Source organism: Poecilia reticulata, chromosome 5 (assembly GCF_904066995.2).
Source record: "Poecilia reticulata chromosome 5, P_reticulata-male-v2, whole genome shotgun sequence".
NCBI lineage: Eukaryota > Metazoa > Chordata > Actinopteri > Cyprinodontiformes > Poeciliidae > Poecilia > Poecilia reticulata.
The window spans coordinates 30,567,726-30,587,116 of record NC_088834.1 but is presented as its reverse complement, the minus strand read 5'-3'; the positions used below and the strand labels follow the sequence as shown (position 1 = coordinate 30,587,116).

Sequence of the window (19,391 nt, the reverse complement as noted above, 5' to 3'; positions counted from 1 at the left end):
ACTTCATGTGACTGGTGTCCTAAAAAGGCATTATTAGAAATGAGAATGCTTTATTTACCACAATTTAAAAATAGTGCTACAGTTCTTATAGAATTATAGTTGCTTTGACATGCTCCCTGCATTTCCATCAGCCATAAATCTGCACAAATTGAAATTATGAAAATAATATTGCTCAAAGGAGTCAGGTGATCAACAGCCGGGTGTTACTACTGGTGGAAAAGATAAAGAACACGACGGGGACTTGTAGGAGGATGACGGTTTGTTTTAGTATTTTCAATGCGCAGCTGGCTCCACCAGAACTCTCATCATAAAAACTTTATGAGAGTTCTGGTTCATAAAAGTTCATAAAAACTGTGTGATGATTTCCCCAAACTATGATTTTGGGGAAACTATGATTTCCCCAAAATGCCACATACAGAGTTGCTCCCAAGTAGGCGGGGCTTGTCGCTCCAACGTCTGAATAAAATGCCGACGTCTCCTCTGATTGGCTGGTAGACGATGAGCACTAGCTCCATGGATGAATTATGAATATATCTACTATAACTGTTTACATCCATCCCTGCCATGATTTGTAATGACTTATCACATGAACAAGTTTATTCATTCATTTTAATTAAATTTCTTAATTAAGTTTCCTAAAAAAAAGATATAATAAATACTCAACAGTTCAGCCAAATACTGTGATACAATTTAAAGTCCGTATTCCTCAACTTACCTCGGACAACCAGGTCCACCGCTATGGAGATGCTGTCCACCTTTGTCTGCACAGCGCATGTGTACTTCCCTGCATGCCCCAGCTGGATGTTCCGAATCATAATGTCCCCCGCCGAGTGCTGCTGTCATTCAGCGCACACACAAAAAGCAGACAGACCTTCATAAGCATGACTGTAACCCTGCAGCTACTGGAATTAAACAAAAATACAACAACAACAAAACAACAACCCCTGACACCATCGGTCTCAGGAAGAAAGCTCATTTTCATACGTGTGTGTTCTGAAAAATAAATCCATAAGTCCACACACAGTCTCCCCTCTTACTTTCCAAATGGGACATGGGAGTGCCGCTCTGTGCATTTACTTCATCTGCGTAATTACAGAAATGCACTTCCTCTAGGAGTCTTATTTGGACTGTAGAATGTTATATGAGCAGCCTAATGGCTGGTCTGCTACTTAGTCCTTTAAGAGAGCCTTTCATTCTGTCTCTAATTACTATTCCCACTCCTACATTATCATTTCATCAGAGTGGAGCTGAGCAGGTTGAGTAATAAATAGAAGATGGCTGAAAGCTGTGGCACAATGATGGTGGGAATTCAGAGGAGTGGCCAAGGGCTTAATCAATGTAAGTGGAGATGAAGAGCCATTTATTAAGGTGCCGAGACTTTAAATCACGCTCCAAGAAACCTAAAATTATTACAGAAACTAAAAAGCAAGGCGAAAGTGTTTTTAATTTTTCTTTCTTTATTTCTCATGCTGGTCGTAGATAAAGAAACCTTGAACTTATTTGTTGCATAAAGAAAAGAAAATGCATGTTTAGGTGAGCAGTGAGTTGGAGACCTTTTTGAAGTGTCCACTGGCAACCTGCGAGTGTTTGCAGGGTGAGTATGTAAATTTCATTTTAAAATTAGCCAGAGGCAGCAATTTTCTGTCCATAAATAATATACTTGATACAAACATTCCCTCTGCACTGCAGCTGAATTTATTACGGTCCTGCTAAAGGAAGCAGTGAATGGACCAATGAATCTTCGGAGTCACCTCTCAACCTTTATTCATTGAAGTCTCTGAAAGCAGCTGGAAAAAAAAATAAATCAATATATTTTATGTCCTAGGCTTCTGTCAGAGCACAGGGGAGCCAATAAAATGAGGATTCTTCCAGAAACCTCAGGGAGCTTTGTGTTCTTGATTAGCACTTTATCTAACAAACAGTGGGGAGATGCTAGCTAGCATCCCTCCTAGTAGGGGGAAAAACTATCTATAGCATGGAGGAATGCAGACATGTGGGAACAGAACTTTGTAGGGAGGGGAAAGGAAGACTTCTTTCTCTATCAACACTCGCTGGGTTACTGAATGTAAATTCAGTCCAAAATGAACCAACAATAATGTAGAGAAATGGTATGGTCCAGCTGATGTGGCTAGCTGATAAAGGAGCTACGGTGGCTAATAAGGGTCAATATCAAATATCCTCACCAACAAATTAATACCTTTATGTCCTGTACTCCTGACATAATATGTCTACCAAATGCCTCTTGGTAGCTACGGGAATAATAAAGATAATGTAAAAGATACACTGTTGACCAATATGAACAATTTCTGGTGGGAGTTTTTTATGCTGTAGTAAAAACTTCCACCAGTGCTACAGTGTTAATGCTAGCTTTTTTTTAAATCACTCACTTTGGAGTTTTCTAGCATTGTTGACCTGTTTAAGGAAACTTAACAGCATCTGAACCAGATTTAAGTCTAGGCTTTGACTAAGCCACTTTAGAACCTTACTTTGTTTCTTTTTTGGATCATTGTCCTACTGCATTACCACAGTAAACAGGAGCTTAAGTTATTTGTGATAATAAGATAATAATAATAATAATTCTTTCTTAAAAGTAGGGATGGACATTTATTGTATTTTTTATCAATTATTGTGATAAATTTCTTATCATGATATGAGATTTCAGTTATTGTTGTTATGATAAAATTCCAATTAAAAGCCAAAACTGTTCTTAGGATTGATAGTTTTACTGTTTTTCCATTGCTTATTTAACAAATCATCAATAAATACCAATACAGTTTCAGTGTGCAGGTTAGTGGTACAAGTCACGCTTCTTTATGTGACTAGCGTCAAAGAAGCACATTACCAATAGGAATATTTTTCAAGGAAACTATTTGTGTGTGTGTGACACAGTCACAGTCATAAAAAAGATCTAATAAATATTTATTATCACCACTTTTATCGTTTTTACAGTAGCACCGTCAAATATCGTGATACAGCCTGAAGTCCAACTGCCCACTCAAACGCTCACAGACAAATTGTGGACTTACGCCGCCGACTTTTTCAAAGTATCCGCCGTTGCTCCCGAAGTGGATGAGCTGCTCGTTGAAGAACCAGGTGAACTTGAGCTCCAGAGACGGGTCGTGGCTCACCTGACAGGGCAGGACCACGCTCTCCCCGACGGTGATGTCCAGCGTTGTGGGCTGCGTGGTGATGATGGTCGGCTCTGAAACACACAGTCAGGCGTGTTTTATCAAACCTCTCCATTTCCTTTTTTATCTTTTTCTTTTTTTGCACAGCGGTGACGGAGACAGTCGAGCCACTCCATCATTCTTATGGATGTGTCAGACTCAGTTCATAGAGGGATACACAGGAAGGAGCGCACCGCAAAACTCAGACTGCACGGCTACAATAAGCAGAATGAGTTTCAGCCCGGGCTCGTCTCTGTCGGGACTCTGAGAAGTGTCGTTCCTAAATCTGGGAAATGGCCATGTGTCACTGTCAGCCTCAGCCTGGAACTGTCCTCCACTGGCTGCGAATTCCCTGAACACGCCGCAAAGGAAAAGCAGTAAACAGCAATCCCTCTAATCTCCACTGCTCTGCTTCTAGGCCTGCAGTAGCACAACGTTTCCAACACTTGGGAATAAAGCATGTTTCCCTTATCTGCACTTGTCTCTGAGCAGCGGAAGAGGAGTTTGTGAAGACATGAGAGAGGTGAGATGAGAAGGTGAATCTTTGTTCTTTGGAGTGCGCGGCACCTGTCTCCCTCTTGGGGGTGCTGTGATTACTTGCTGGAAATTGCGAGTCTGAGCACACAGGCATGTGGAGTAAATCAACCGTGGCGAATGACTCTGGTGTGGAAAGTGCCGGCAGTGCGCGTCTCATTCAGCGTGGATGCGACACCTTCTGTCTGGTGGCTCCTTCTCTCACACACGTTTTTAATGTGATTCATCCCGGTAGACAAAATACCATCAACATGCAGCTTTTGTAGCCCACGCAATAAAATCGTCACCAAGAGGTACGCTGCTCCGTTAGAAGGACATAGTGGATGATGGAGCTACAGCTAAAGTGGTGTAGTACCATAAAAAGATAAATTCAAGGCTTCTGTGTAAACTATTGTCTGCCTTTGTTGTGAAAGCTGGGTACGTCCTGTAGAATAAGAACTCAAGAAACAAAAAGAAGTAAAAGAAACTGAAAAGATAACGAGCACATTTATTTTAGAAGAATGTGTCACAATCGTTTTTGGAGATTTTACCTTGAAATGATGTGAGGGAAAGAAAAGCAAAGGAACCACAAGGATGGAGAAGTGTCTGAAAGGCTAATGGCTAACAGCTAGCAAGTCAAAAAGTCAACCCCTCTATTTATAACACCTCCCAAAAGTGATTTCTAAAAAATATATATCTTCTCTTTCAGAGGTCACCTAGTTATTAAGCTTGTTTGCAAGTTAACACACAAACAGGTCAGGAAGAAAGTCGTGATTTCAGGAAGAAATCACGACTCACACAAATCACAAGATGTTCAGAAAAATGCTCTGAACATCTTTCAGAGCTCTGTTGAATCTGCTTACCATGAAAACCTAGATATGTTTCAATGGGAAATATTTTACAAAGAATGACTAAGAATTAAAGGAATATCCTTATTTAAGAAGCAAGATTTTTTTGTAAAAAAGTTGCCAACTGTTTCTTGTACTAAAGTACAAAAGTATATAGAAACTGAATGTATTAAACCTAAGGCTGAATGATATGGAACAAAAAATATCACAATATAAGGTTTCATATCAGTCAATATCGCTTATTATTTATATATAATTAATATACTGTTAATTACATATATAATTATTATTATCACAGAATGCTGTGTGGTTTTGTTTTAAATATCTGGAATACCACCAATCTGGTCATGTGTATTTTCACTCTGTGTCTTAGTTGATGCCATCAACCTTGCTTAGCTGACCTTGAGAAATGAATCAGCTAAAGCCTCTCCTCTGCCTACATCCCCCAGAATGCTGTGCGGTTCTGGATTTGAGTTCTATTGGACGTATTTTCTACTGATATTGATCATGTGTCCATCCCAATAATTTATTGATTTATTGTCCAGCTCAAATTAAACCTTAAAACAAAATTTATTTTTTAATAACTGAAAAATCTAAAGATTTCTTCAGTAGGCATTACAAGAACGAGCAGCTTCAGTTTAAAGAGTCATATTGTGCTGGACCAAAAGCAAAATAAGACACTTGGAGTTGTGAAGGTTGCTGCTCCCTGACATGGCGGCACGCAGTGTCATGCTGTGGTGATGCTCCTCTTCAGCAGGACAGTCAAGCAGGTAGAGAGTTAACAGGAAGATTGATGGAGGTAAAAGAAGGATAATCCTGTAAGAAAAGCTGGGGCAGACGTTCACGTTGCAATAGGTTAGATCAAAGCACATTTGTGTGTTAGAAAGTTGCTAAGAAGAAATAAAATAGTCCAGGCCTACTATAAATCTAATTGGGAATCTGTGGCAAGACTTAAAAGATTGATCTAATCTTGAAGCAATTTTGCCAAGTGACAAAGCTGGAGACGTACACTAAGAACCCCATCAGTGGTGACTTCAGTAAAAATATTAACTCTGGCTTTATTTACAACAACAAAAATAAACCATGTATGATTCTCCTTTCACTTGTCTAGTCGTTTGCTAATTTGTTTTATCCTATCACATAAAATCACAAACAACTACACTGAAGTTTCTGGTTTTAACACAATGTAAAAAACTTTAGGACACTTTCACAGTGCTACTTGAAAACACTGAATACCAAGTATGTTAATAGCCTGGTATAATACCTTGTTCATAACACTGACTCTTTCCATGTTGACTTCCAAAGTGTGTATTCTTTAACAACCTCCAGGGATTCACTCTGACAACGACAGTAGAAATTCCCCTGCTTATTATCCTTCACCGTCATCATTGTGGCATGTTACATGCACAACCCAGGCTGGTTGCCGGAGCTCAAGCTAGGCTGATGAGCGTAATTTGATTCATTCCTGTCTTGTATAATGCCTTGTTACCTGCTGCCACTGTAAACGAGGGGATAGCGACCCATTCACTTAGCAGGGTCAGGACCGGGCAGGACAGAGGGGCGTTAATGCACTGTGACAGACTGGGTGGCACCTGAGGACAGTGCTAAGGCGGGTCAAACACAGGCTGCCACATTTCACCTGACCAGTCCTAGACTAACCACAATCTGATCCAACTATAGAGACATTATTTCTTTGTAAGCACAGCAGATGCAACTTGACTGCAGCAAGAGCCAGTCGGCCTTTAAACTCTCTCTGTTGTCTTGCTGTTTTAAGATTAGCTGGCATGTTGTCAGCGTAGTACAACTGTTTGATAAAATAAGTTATTCTACCAAATTAGCATTAGAGAATTAGATGAGTCTTAATGACCCATAAACATTAAGCTCAGGTGAGTTGATAAAAGACAAAAGAAAATGGTCCACAGGTCAGACAGTGCTTAGTAGCAATATTAAAGCATGCAACATTTTGGAAATTAAACAGTGTGTATTAAAAGTACGTTAAATTCAAATGAATCAATAGCTCTAATGTTAGCATTACTGTCACAAACAGTTCTACATGTAAGACATTTTGGAGAAGTTTGTTGTGCTGTACTTCGTAAAATCACTCCTTGTTTCACATTTTCTCACCTAGCTAGCCCAGGTAGCTAGCATTAGTGCTAGAAGCAGTTCTCAAAGACACTTGACTATCCAGTGGTAACGTGTAAAAGCAATGAAAACACAACTGGGCAATGAAGAATTGAGTTCCAGGGCAGTATTTCACAAAAAACAAAGTATTTATTAAGTACGGAAGAGTTATGCTGCCTGAGAAAGGAAACAATTCAGAAGCAGCATCTTCTTATAATGAGAAAATTTCTCAACAAGATATAAAAATATTTTCCCTTAACAGACTAATATGAATTACTAGGTACAGTATATATTACTTGCTTCTTTGTGTGCTTTGGAGTTTTTGTGCTGATGAATGTTTTTGTGAAGCTATCAAAGCTGGTAGCTCTTGAATTGCTACAAAATAAAGCTGAATTTCCTCTCTCAGTCCACTGGCTGCAATGTTCACACCTTGAGATGCCATGAGACCTAAATCCTGAACATCATGGCATGGAGTGTATCCCAGTTTTCCATGTCTGGCATATAACCATTCATTTTAGCTTTTAAACTGATTCTATTGATCCTGTGTCCAGACAGAGGGATAATCAGTAGCCCAGCATCATGACCTGTTTGTTCTGAAGACCATCAGCTTCCACTTCATCTTCCTAACATGGCGCCTCCTCACCCTGACTCTCATACTGACAGGAGGAACCACAGAGCTCTGTTAGGTTAAAGCACATCTTCTGAAGTTGGGATATTTTTCCTCCAACAGGTTCCAGAGGAATCACCTCAAGCAAGGTGTTGGACTGGATTTTATTTCACTGTCATTTGTGAATGTTAGAGCCTCATTTTCAATAGTGGAGCTATAAAGGCGCACTCACTGCTGCACAGTGAACCCATTGATATTTTTACAGCAGACAGCCGCTCCCCTCTCTTGCAAGTAATGCGTACCCCCGTCAAATCTTTTAGGGGTACGCAGTACCCTGCCGTACCCCCTTACTTTCACCCCTGCCTATAAACCTACATTTCAAGCTGTTCCCTCATGATATCCAAGCTGAATATACCTCTGTCAGGAGTCAGGCAGAAAATCCCATTTTTGCTTCAAGAGTTCTGAACAATAACCAAATAGAAGGTATTGATGTTGATACAAACAGCTGACAAACTTATTTGGTGAAGGAGACTGGATTCAAACCAATGCATAACATGACAAAGCTCTAAAGCGGAAGACCCTAGTCGCGCTTGATGTTTACATGAATAAGATGCGGCTTGAATCAGAGCTCGGTGTTATTCTAAAGCTGATGACTTTCTGAAACTGGCTCACAGTGGGTACGCTCAAAGAAACGACTGAACAATAAATAAGGATTGAACGGCAAACAGTGCCAGCTAACTGTTACGTAGTGACTCCTAGCTCCATATTGAGATGCACTGACAGGCCTCATGTGGGCCGTTTCACCACAATGCCTTATGAATAATAATCCTCTGTTCTAATAGACTGCAGTTGCAGTTGTGATGCATTACTCTTATGGGCAACCACAGCATGTACAGTGACTCAGAAAATGTATTTACACACCTAGAGTTGCATTCCCCATTTTGTCACACTGTGTGTTTTACTGTGATTTTCAGGAATAAACCAACACAAAGTGATGTGAAGAAAAAGGTGCATGGGAAAAAAGGGGGACATTTTACAACTAACGTCTAAAAAGTGTCTTATGCATTTGTATTCCGCTTCACTAACTCCATTCAGGTCTTTGGGGTATGTCTTCATCAGTTCTGCACTGATAAAGTCATTTTGACTGGATGGTGAGACTCAATGAACGTTCATGTTGTTGTTGCGCAACGTCCCCCGCCCCCTTCTCTCTCTACTTCCCCTTCTGAGAGGAAGGAGATGTGCTACCAGCTCTCCGCCTAATGGGTGAATTGAGTTTCCTAAATCTGCTGGGATTTACCCTGTCCAGACCTGAAGTAAACTGTTTAAACTGGTGTCGAGAAAGACTGGCCTGGTTTCTGACGACCTTCATCCAGATGTCCCACCCTTCTTCACCCTGGAGAAAATCTCCAGGGTGAAGATTTTCTAGTTCCACAAGGAACATCTGTTAACGGTCACTCCTCTTTATTACAACTTGCACTTGTGACTGAACCAGGTTGGTTTTAGTGACTTGGGCGACTCCCAAGAATGTCATAGCTACCGTATTTTCCGCACTGTAAGGCGCACCTAAAAACCTTCAATTTCCTCAAAAGCCGACAGTGCGCCTTATAATCCGGTGTGCCTTATACATATATGGACCAATATTGAACCACAACAGGTCTAGCAACTACGGTAAGCCGCCGCCAACTTAATTTTCCCCCGTAGAAGAAGCGCGCGGTGCATGCTGGGATAGTTGTCAGAACGCTGCTTTGTTAATAAAGTTTGACTGACCTATCTATCTATCGACAGTCTAGAATCAGGTGGTCTGCAGGTCATTTAGCACCACGCTCTCCACGAACATGCTGTGCGCGAACGGAGAAGGGTGACCATCGTCTGGCCACGCCCCGGCCCAGTCGCGGAAGGCTCTCCTCTCTGACCAGAGTAGGACTGTTTTTTTTAACATTCTTTATGCCAACAAAGTGGCTTTAGACATTCATCCGGGATGCTTCAACTAGGGTTACCAAGGGACCAGCCCTTATACATTTAAAGCCAGGGGGCGGGGGAAGAGAGTCAGAGACTGCGACGGCAGCGTGTCGGTTGGTCTGTGTTACCCAGAAAGCAGTTGGGCACAATTTCGCAACACCAAAACCATGAGTGATACAATATCTGGGGCAGACCAGTGGTGGGAAGTAATTTTTGTGTATCTGTACTTTACTTAAGTACATTTAATAATGGATACTTTCTACTTTTACTCCACTACATTTTACAGTAAGTATCTGTACTTTCAACTTCACTACATTTCTACAAAACTGTCGAGTACTCGCAGTGGCGCAACTACACATTATTCAGGTGGATGCGAAAACATCCGCTTCGAAAAGACCCCCCCTGAGGGAAGGAAAGTCAGGGTTAAGGAGCGACGCTCACTCACTCGCCCCCCCCCCCTGAATCAGAGCCTGTCTGAAAGACTAACAAAAAGACTAACTTTCTGTTAGTCTTTCAATTAACAGAAACACTACTTCTGTTAATTGTGATTTGTTCCCTACAGTTAATAATAACATGCCATGTAAAATTAGAATATTACAACAAACCAATAAAAAAATTATTTAATACAGAAATGTAGCCTAAATGAAAAGTATGATATTTAAATGCTGTCAATTTCCAAAAGGTTCTTTATTAGAGGACATCTGAACTACTTTGTGGAATGTAGTTTTGCAACAAAACTCCTCTTTAAATTTATCTTTCTGAGTTCACTGTTCTCCATCGTATTCTCTAACAAACCTTTAGAACATTTGTATTTTTATCACAGAATCCACATAAAATGTTTTGAAGTTTGTGCTCAACGCATGGCAAAATGGGAAAAGGCCCCGTAGTTTCCTCCTACTGGGAAAGTGGTTTGAAGTCATAAGAATGGAATGACTAGAGCATGGCCAAGTCAAAGGCCACGATGGGCTGCTAAGTCTTTTAAACTAACACTCATGCTATCGTATCCAGGTTGAAGACAAACTAAAAGTTGTGCAAACAAAAAATGTTTCACTGACAAGTTAAAAGCTTTTTCTTCAAAGGTTCAGCTGCATCTGACAGCAGAGTGGAGACTGAAGTTCAAAACATCTATTTTAAGGTAATCCACTGCAATAATTTGGCATCACCTTGGTGACAACAGAGACTTACATTCCTTGGTGTTATCATTTCATCACTAAGCAAAAATGTGAATATTAGAAGAAAAATAAGGCATTCAGGTTTTAATTTCCCTCGTTTAGTCTGCAGTCCAGTGCAATACATGCTCACCTGTTTCTGATCCCCACTCGTTTTCTCCAAATGCAATCAAGCGACTTCTCAGGAAGAGATTTTACTAGAAAAAGACTCTTGTCTTCAACACTGCTCTGCAGATAGATACAAGAACCGTCCTGTACTGTAGTCACTGAGTGTTCAGTGACACATCTGTACCAACCTGCTGGTGATTACTGACAGATGGCTGCTCATTATTTTTCTATGTGGCTGTCAGGAATCCCACATCGCATTAATTTCACATCGTTGCTGCCATTCAACATGGATGACAGGGTACGCTTGGAAGGCAAGAGCTCGAATTTAGTATTGAGCCGTTATCAAACGGCGAGGCGCTTGGGTTGTTTTTGTAATCCATGAAAAGGATCAGTGTGTAAACTAATCAAAGCATCTTCGGTCTGATGTCTTCAAGAAACAAAAAGGGAGCAAACAGCAACAAGCAGGGCCATTTCACCGGGAAACGTGTGTGTGTGCGTGGGTGTGTGTGTGCAACCCACAATTATAAAATTCACTTTGCACAAAATGAAGACTTTACTAAATTTAATTTCAAATGTGGCTAAGTTACAGCAAATGACACACACATGTTCTAATATGTACGTAAACCCTGTTAGTACGAATAAAAGGCCTTTAGCAAGACAGAGAGAAACTAACATGCTAATTGCAAGTTTCTATAGCTATTGACGAGCTTCTGTCCTAATTTTATTCAGATATTTGCACCGTCTTCTAGGATAAAATAGCATGAATTACTGTATGTAAAGTGAGTGGTTTTCTGTTATCTGCCCAACTTTGAAGGATAGTCTACAAACTTTCAGAAGGATTCAGCTTTAGTCTTTGGAGAAACCAAGAAACCTTCAAAAACTGTTTTGATGGGTGTTTTAAAGCATTGTCCTTTAGAAGAACTAACTGGGTCCAAGTTTCAACCATCTGACCCAAATCGTTATCCTCCAAAGAAAGCAAATTGGTTTGGACAACCAGGAGGAACCAAAGTATTATCCACATTCAAGGTCGGCAAAGTAATTTCTAAGATGCTGACCAAAACTGGTTTTGAAATGGACAGGCAGCGTATGCCAAGTTACAAAACTGAACAAAACCTCAACTCTATTAGGCTCAACTCTATTTTCTACAGCATAGCCATTGCTTTCATATTTGATCCAGTTTTCTCTACACTTTTGCCCATCTGTCTAAGTGATGCAGACTCTGAACTCAATGATGCTCAACAAGCCTCATTAGAGTAAAAGAAAACCAGAAGTGGATCCTATTGGTTAAGTAAACAATCAGAGTGTCCATTTCATCCAAGGCTTCAACAGTTCAAAAACAGTCTGTCTGGATTTATGTTTTCAGCATGCTGCGAACTGCCAGAGCAAACACATGCGGCACACTCCTAAACACACCATGACACAGAGAAAGACTGAAGACAGACGCCTGCCTGGTCAGAAACCTGATGATGAGCCACTGACCCACAGGAGCGTTTCCACAGTTTCCCTGGTGGTGAGAGCAGCACTATTTGAAGGTAATTGTCCATAAACTGATGAGAAATTAAAAATCTGACCTGATCATAGCACTGGATGATAAGGTAAACAAATACTCCTGAGAGGAGATCTTTCATGTGAATCATTTCTCTGCGGTTCAGATTCAAAAACCCCGTTTAAAACCTCATGGTGGTGCTGGAGGCAGCCGGCTTAAAAAAATACAAGAGTTTTGTGGAGCCATATAGCTGGTTAGAAAGCGATTAGATCTTTGAATACAGCTGGAACACAATGCAACAAGGACCTGATAGAGCGCGGAATATTCTCTAAAGTAAGTTGCAAACACAATGTGTCACGGCGCTTGCGGAGATTAATTGCCTTCATGGTCCAGAGGAGCGAACAGAAAACGATGCGATGCGATGCGATCTCACAACTTCTGAACTCCGTTGGCCATACGCGGTAATCGGCAGCCGTCCTAATTGCAACAGCTTCCGCTCTGCTGTGATCAAAATTCAGGGAGCGCATCCATAATCAAGAGCAATTAATCTGCTAATATCCCCCCAGTGTTGCGATAATGGCAACATTAACGGGGCTCATCTGCCCCGCCGCTGCTTTGCTAGGTGGCTGATTCACAACAAGAAGACACCGAACGCTATTTGACAGGTATTTCTTTTTTCCCCTCCCCTCCGGCGTTCATATCACCAAAGTCAATTTGAATAAACTACTGTCATCTCCCATAAGGGCTGATCCGACTACACAAATCCCCCCCCGCTAAACAGGTTTGCAATCCTCAATGAAGTGGCGCGTATAAATGACCTCGTCCCGTCTAGCAAACAATATGAGCAGTGACAGATCATATAAAGGAAACATTTGTACATCGGCAGCAGAAAGCGTCTTTAGCCTGCAGAAACGGGCGAGGCCATCAAATAAAAGACGCATTTTACAGGAGGAACGAGAGAATAAACGGGATGATAACAACAACGGCTGTCCACCTTTAGAAGAGGTGAGACAGAATGAACCGCTTTCACTCGCGTCTAAGGAAGAGCAAAAGAAAACAGCGAAAGTCTACAGCGTTTCATCAGAAATGTATACTTTGAAAGTTTGTACTAAAGAAAAATGGCACCATTTGTTTTTACCCCCCTTTACTCTGATTGCGATAACAACTTGTTTGTTAAAGGGGCTTACCTAACTAAGGAAAGGCAACATGAATTTTAAAGCGAGGCAACCAAAGGTCCCTTTGGTAATTAGTTGTGCACCAATTGCACTTTTCTGGCTGATCACCACCTTCAAAAAGTCGGATCTGCCGTACTCCAATTTTGGTTAATCTCAATTTATTTTGTCTGAAGCGTTGCTAAATATAGTGACAAAGCTGCTAACTTGGCAGCAATGGAGTGATTGTAGTTGGCTGTGAACTTGCAGATGTGACCTTCCAGTGTAGTGGAAGTAAGGTCAATATTTTTGACAATATTGTCAAAAATATTGTTTTTGACAATATTGTCAAAAATATTGTCAAAAATATTTTTGACAATTTGTTGGGGTATGTTGACTTCTATTATACGATCACAGAATTACAGAGAGCAGTTTGAGACGTCGATGTAACTAAAAAAGCCTGCTTTAAGTTCAATCCATTTGCTGTTTGCTGCTCTGTCACATAAACTCCAGAAACCGAAGTTGCACTTATACAGATCGATTTCTACACTGTTAACTCAATTGAGTAAAGGCTTGTGAAAATTTCTGTTGTTGGGCGTCCATGTAAATGAGCAGCATGAGCGCTCCCAACATCCCCAACTGCTGCTGACTTTTAAGCATTCATAATAGATGGATTTTACCTTTTATAATTCAACAGAAAATGGAAACATGCCTTGATAGTGATTTGCAGAAGAACACGCCAGTTGGGACTTATTTAAAATTCCATTATGTGATGTGTTCTTCAGTAAAAAGAGAACTAATGTAGAGATACAAAGTGGAATATTCTTCTTGGAGTTATTCATTTGGACAAATTATTATTTTTAAGTTTATTATTGTTTTGCTTGCTTGTAGGGAGAAGTCAATTAAAAACACCTTTTTATAGAAACGACGTGGATAATTGGAGAACTAAAAGTTCTGTTATAGCAGGCTACTGTGGTATTGACACTGCATTTCACAGGATTTTATAGACCGAAGAAGAAAGACTATTAAATGTACTGAACCTTGGAACAAAAATCATAAACCCCACAAGAAGAAAGCTCTGACTTTATATAGAAAAAAATAATTTTACTTCAGAGAATGATGGAAAGCTTACATCAATTTTAAGCATGTAGGCCAGGGATTTTTTATTTTTTAGGTATCATTTTAATGGATTTTTTTTCTTTGACTTTTGTATGTCCTTCCCCTAAAGATGGAGAATCAATAAGAGCTGGATGTTCAGGTGCAGTTATGCTCAGACATGTTCTCTCTCAGGTGGAGAATAAAAAAGAGGGGATTTGACAGAGTCTGTTTACAGGTTTATATCTACAACATGCAACCTGGTCACAAAACCCAAGAGATGAAAAGGCAAGTTTGATCACTCTGAAACATGCAAGACTTTGTTACAAAAGAAAATAGGTGGATCTCAATAAATCAGAACATCAGTTAGGTTAATTTATTTTAGCAATTATATTCACAAACAGAAACTTGTCTAACATGAATTTATTAAATACAGGATGGTGTATATCAAAGGTATATTTCTAAACAGCTTTGAGCGAATGAAAATCTAAGATTCACTTTCTCAATAAATACCATAGACCTCTTCTTTATATGTTTATATGTTCAAAGTATTAGACAAAATTAATAGTGTTTTAAATAAGAAAATTCGGCTCTAAATTATATTCATGGTTCAATCAGCGTAATCTCTTATATAGGATATTTCTATTGAAACACAATACACTAAGTTGAATTAAAATAATTTAGCTTGTAGTTCTCTATAATTTAAAACACAGCTAGTTTTTCTGTGACCTGATCAGGCACCACGAGGGGGTTGAAAACTCTCCACATAAGAGTCTTTGTGTGTTTAACCCTTGGCTGAGCTGATAGGGTTTTTAACAGCTGGAGTTGTAAAAACAATCTGATCTTGTCGCCAGAGTAGAGCTTCCTCTCGGGACAGGGTCATAAAAAACATCACCCCACTCAAAAGAAAATGACGCTACTTTGATCTTAAAAAACAAGCTTTTACTGGAACATGGTCAACTAGATTTAAATGAACTTAGCTAAGGACATTCCCCTAATTTGAATACAGCAGAGAAGGAAAACACGCCCTTCCTTTAAAAGTATAGGACCCGGAACTTTAACTTCAGATCGCTCCGGGGTTACCCGTGATGCTGCCTCCGAGGAACGGTGCGTCGGTAAAATGCTTCCCCGCAAGTTTGTCTTTGTGTGTCGTAAATATTACGTGTAATATTTACCTTACTACACGTAAGGTAAATATTGGATTGGATTCTGGTTTGTGATTTTATTATGAGTTATGTCAGCTTCATTAGTTTGTTCATCTAATAAATGTTGTTATAATTGTAAGCGTTTGTCTTTGTGGCTCAGCTGATACAATGATGTCATCGAGGAATCTGGGCAGAAGAGAGAATAAAAACGAGTAAAAAGATTAAAATTAATAGTATAAATATTAAATGGTTATTTTAACAGAAGGTTTCTGTATTTAAAATCCTCTCTGTTGGTCTTATGTAATTCAAGTCTTGAGTTTTTTTCAACCTAAGTTTTCAAAAATGATTACAAATAAATGCTTTAAATAAATCCTTCTGTGATCTTGGAGAATAAATTCAACATATAAAAACTTCACTTATAAATCAAATTAATAAAATTCTTAAACGTTTTCATGACATTGTAAATTATTGAACGCCATTATCGCCAAGCAGTTTCCTCGTGAAAATCTATACAAAAACCTTTCTGAATGTGAAAGCCTGGTCTTTCCTCCTCGAGGCCAATATACTGAAGATCAATAATTCCATAAATCTACACAAGCCTGCCAACAAGGAAGGTCAACACAGAAGAAATAACAATAACACAAGTGAACCGTGCAAATAGGGTCACAGTGAGGGTACAGTTCAGCGAATAAGTCAGCAAGTCCCCCAGGAAGCCGAGGAGGCGAGAACACCTTCCCCCTGTGGAAATAGGACATGAAAAACAGCCACGTGCACCGAATAAAACCGCCCAACGCGCTGCACTCTATACCCGGCTCACATTCATTTTTAATGAAGTGTAATAAGTCATAACACTGGAGCAGAAATGCAATCCACCGCCCAGATGATCAAACGGCACAAGGACTTCGTCACACCGCATATCCTCTGACAGAGCCAGAGGCGCCGAGGCAGGGAGCTGAACCGCTTCAGCATCTCCACAAACACAAACAGCAGCCGATGCGTCTGTGTCTCACCCGGTAACGACGACACGGAGGTGCAGGAGAGAAAGAAAGAAAAAAAAAAGTCCTTCTCCCTGCGTGCTTTATCAGAGGGCAGCGACTGGATGCTTCGTTCTGCTCTGGTCATTTTTTATTTATGCTTTCAAACACTTTGGTTTAGTTTTTCAAACAGCTGAAACGGAACATGGTGCGGGTCCACTCGCTGCCAAAAGCTAAGAAAACATTCATTTCAAACACGTGTCTTCTCCTTGGCAGGGTCAGGGTCTCTGCTGAACGGGCTGAAAAAGAGAGACGGTGATCAAATGGAGGGACACGGAAATACCTTTTACTGTAACACTTCCTGTGCTGCTCGCCACTCCAAACTGGTTTCTTGCAACGCAGGTGTAGAGGCCGGCGTCCAGTTTGGTGACGTTCCATATCCGAAGGCTGCCATTGTCCAGGATGGAGACCCTGTGGTTAAAAAAGAGAATATTAGTACTACATTAATGTTATTTATCTTGGTAAGATTTCTGCTTGAGATTAAAATTACTTTTTCCATACACTAAAACACTGCAAATCATTGACAAACTATTGCCGCAGTGAAACATCATGATGGTTTTCAGGACAGAAAAACTGGTCAGTTATATTTTTTAAAGCTAAAACAGAGAAAAACCAGAGAAGAGCAGCAGGAACATCAAAAATACTGACCAGTGTTTTTCATAAACACATATACAGCTACATATACACATGTAGCTGCAGCCAATATCTCCACCACTTTGTTTTAGATCAGATCAGTTTCAGAAAAGTTTTCATCCACATGAACTTGCACAAAAGTTCATGTGGATGAAACTTTAAAGTTGTTTTTTAACATGCTAAACCCACAAGGGCAGTGTTAGCACAAAGCTAAAACCTGTCAGCCAATCAAATTGCTTCAAAACAACCATGACTTCCTGTTAGGAGTTAAACATGGTGCTAGGAGGTTCAGATGTATAACTTGAACTACTTTAAATAGTGTGTTAGAATATAAAGTTAATAAAACACAAGATGAATCATGTCATGTAAGTACGTGGATATGTTGGAGCGTTATTTGTCAAAGACTGTAATGTGTGTGACCCTAAATCTCTGTTTTCCCGTGAACACGCAAACACAAAACTAATATGGATAAAAACATTTCCATGGTAACCGGTTTGGAAAATGCCACATTCATTTGTGCATTACTATAGAAAAACAAACTGCATATTCAAATATAGGGAAATACCATGACAGCACAGGGTTCACCACCTGTGGCGTTTTCACATACAGTATAAAACAACAAGATATGAACTTTTTTCATGACATAACATGTCATGAACATGAATAAGCCTTCATGAATATTCATGACTGTTGTCATAAAGCTTCATTTGGTAAATTATGACACTTTTAATAGAAAGTTGACATTATTCAAAATGTCTTTGTTATGACAACTTGACATTAACCAAGAAATCATTACTGTTTAAACTTTACCTTTACTAACATAAAGTTACCTAATTTTTAAAGAACAATCAGTAATACTTTTATAACAAATTTATATCAGTAATGATTTCTTGGTTAATGTCAAGTTGTCTTAAAGACATTTTGAATAATGTCAACTTTCTATTAAAAGTGTCATAATTTACCAAATGAAGCTTTATGACAACAGTCAAAAATATTCATGAAGGCTTATTCATGTTCATGACATGTTATGTCATGTTTATGACAGTGGCATGTCAGTCTTATTCACCCCCCTTCAAATAAAGTGTTACCGAACTTTGATTAGGAACTGTTCCGATACCCGAGATTGGATCAGGACCAACAATTGTCATAACGTTCAGAAATTTGAAGCAGCTTGCGGCAAAAACACAATACGCAAGATACCATATGTTTCAGGTTTTTAATTCATTTCTACTTTTTCTCAGATGCAGAATATAAAATACAGCCTCGCATTTTCAGGGCTGATTAATTCAGCACGTAGCTCCGAGATATCTGGGACAAAAGTGGCTTCCTGCCCTTTATGCAATGACCACAAATGCTTCAAAGAAGGTCAAAAGGCCTCAACAAAAGTTGACATTTTCAAAATAACATGCAGGAGTGGAAAATGTGCCCTTGAAAGCAAGGTACTGTGGGAAATCAAGGGTGGACCACCTCATCAAAGCACGTTGAATTTTAATTATCTGAAATGCTCTGCTGATTCTGCAAGCTGTAAACATAAAACGTCCTCAGCCTGATTGTGCAGGGGGGGGGCTTGTGTGGAGGGGAATGATGTGAGGCTGGAAAATTGCTGCATTTACTTATGAACATAGTTGAGGGAGTCAAAGAAAACGGAGCCATCCGCTGTCGGATGGCACTCAGGATTTCAGAGTTCTGAGGCACTTTAGTATTTTTCCGCATGGCTTCAAACTGCAAAGTTAAATCATTCATCACAAGCAAACTCCAACTCCAACTAAATCTTTTTGTTATGAAATCAACCAAGAGAGGGAAAATGTCTATTGAACTCTTCCCTAAACAAGACAGATTAAACACATTTTCATATCAAAAACTCAATGGTGGGCACACAACTGCTTATATGCCAATATGCTATTAGGCTAATAGCAGAGCGAATTTTTCAAATAAAGTAAAACACAGATATTGGGGAACAAGATAAAAACATAAATGTAATATTTAAGGTATTATAGAAGATGTAAATTATAATATCAAAGTTAAATTGGTAATTGAGGGTTGTAGTCTTTAGAGGACTGATTTGAATTGAAGTTAGCGCTTTAGCAATAGCTTCCACTAAATATAATGTTGGTGTGCTATATTAACAGACCTTATGTTTAGAATTAGTGGAACTAACATTTTTGTTAGTAGAGCCCATCGCAAGTTAGCAAACTTCATGGACTGAGAAGGATCTAACCAAACAGAGCTGTGGCAACATTAAACATAGAGTGACTGATGTAACAGGCCCAACTTCAAATTCTTTAACTTCCTTCTGGGATGGTTGAAACTTGGATACAGGTGGGTGTCCAGCAGGACAATGACCCCAACCAAACA

The 19,391-nt window shown here is 39.6% G+C and overlaps 1 protein-coding gene across 3 annotated transcripts in view; it reads right to left on the bottom strand.

Annotated features, from left to right (window-relative positions):
- cntn4 (contactin 4) overlaps positions 1-19,391 on the bottom strand; it is a 250,708-nt gene that overhangs the window by 19,131 nt on the left and 212,186 nt on the right. For 2 of the 3 annotated variants that reach the window (XM_081607459.1, XM_008410160.3), the window contains 3 exons: positions 16,687-16,814; positions 3,027-3,202; positions 716-836 (listed from right to left, as the gene is read on the bottom strand). In XM_081607459.1, coding sequence (XP_081463585.1) covers positions 716-836; positions 3,027-3,202; positions 16,687-16,814 — 425 coding nt within the window. The remainder of the gene's footprint in view (positions 1-715; positions 837-3,026; positions 3,203-16,686; positions 16,815-19,391) is intronic. The other variant, XM_081607460.1, reaches the window with a different exon arrangement.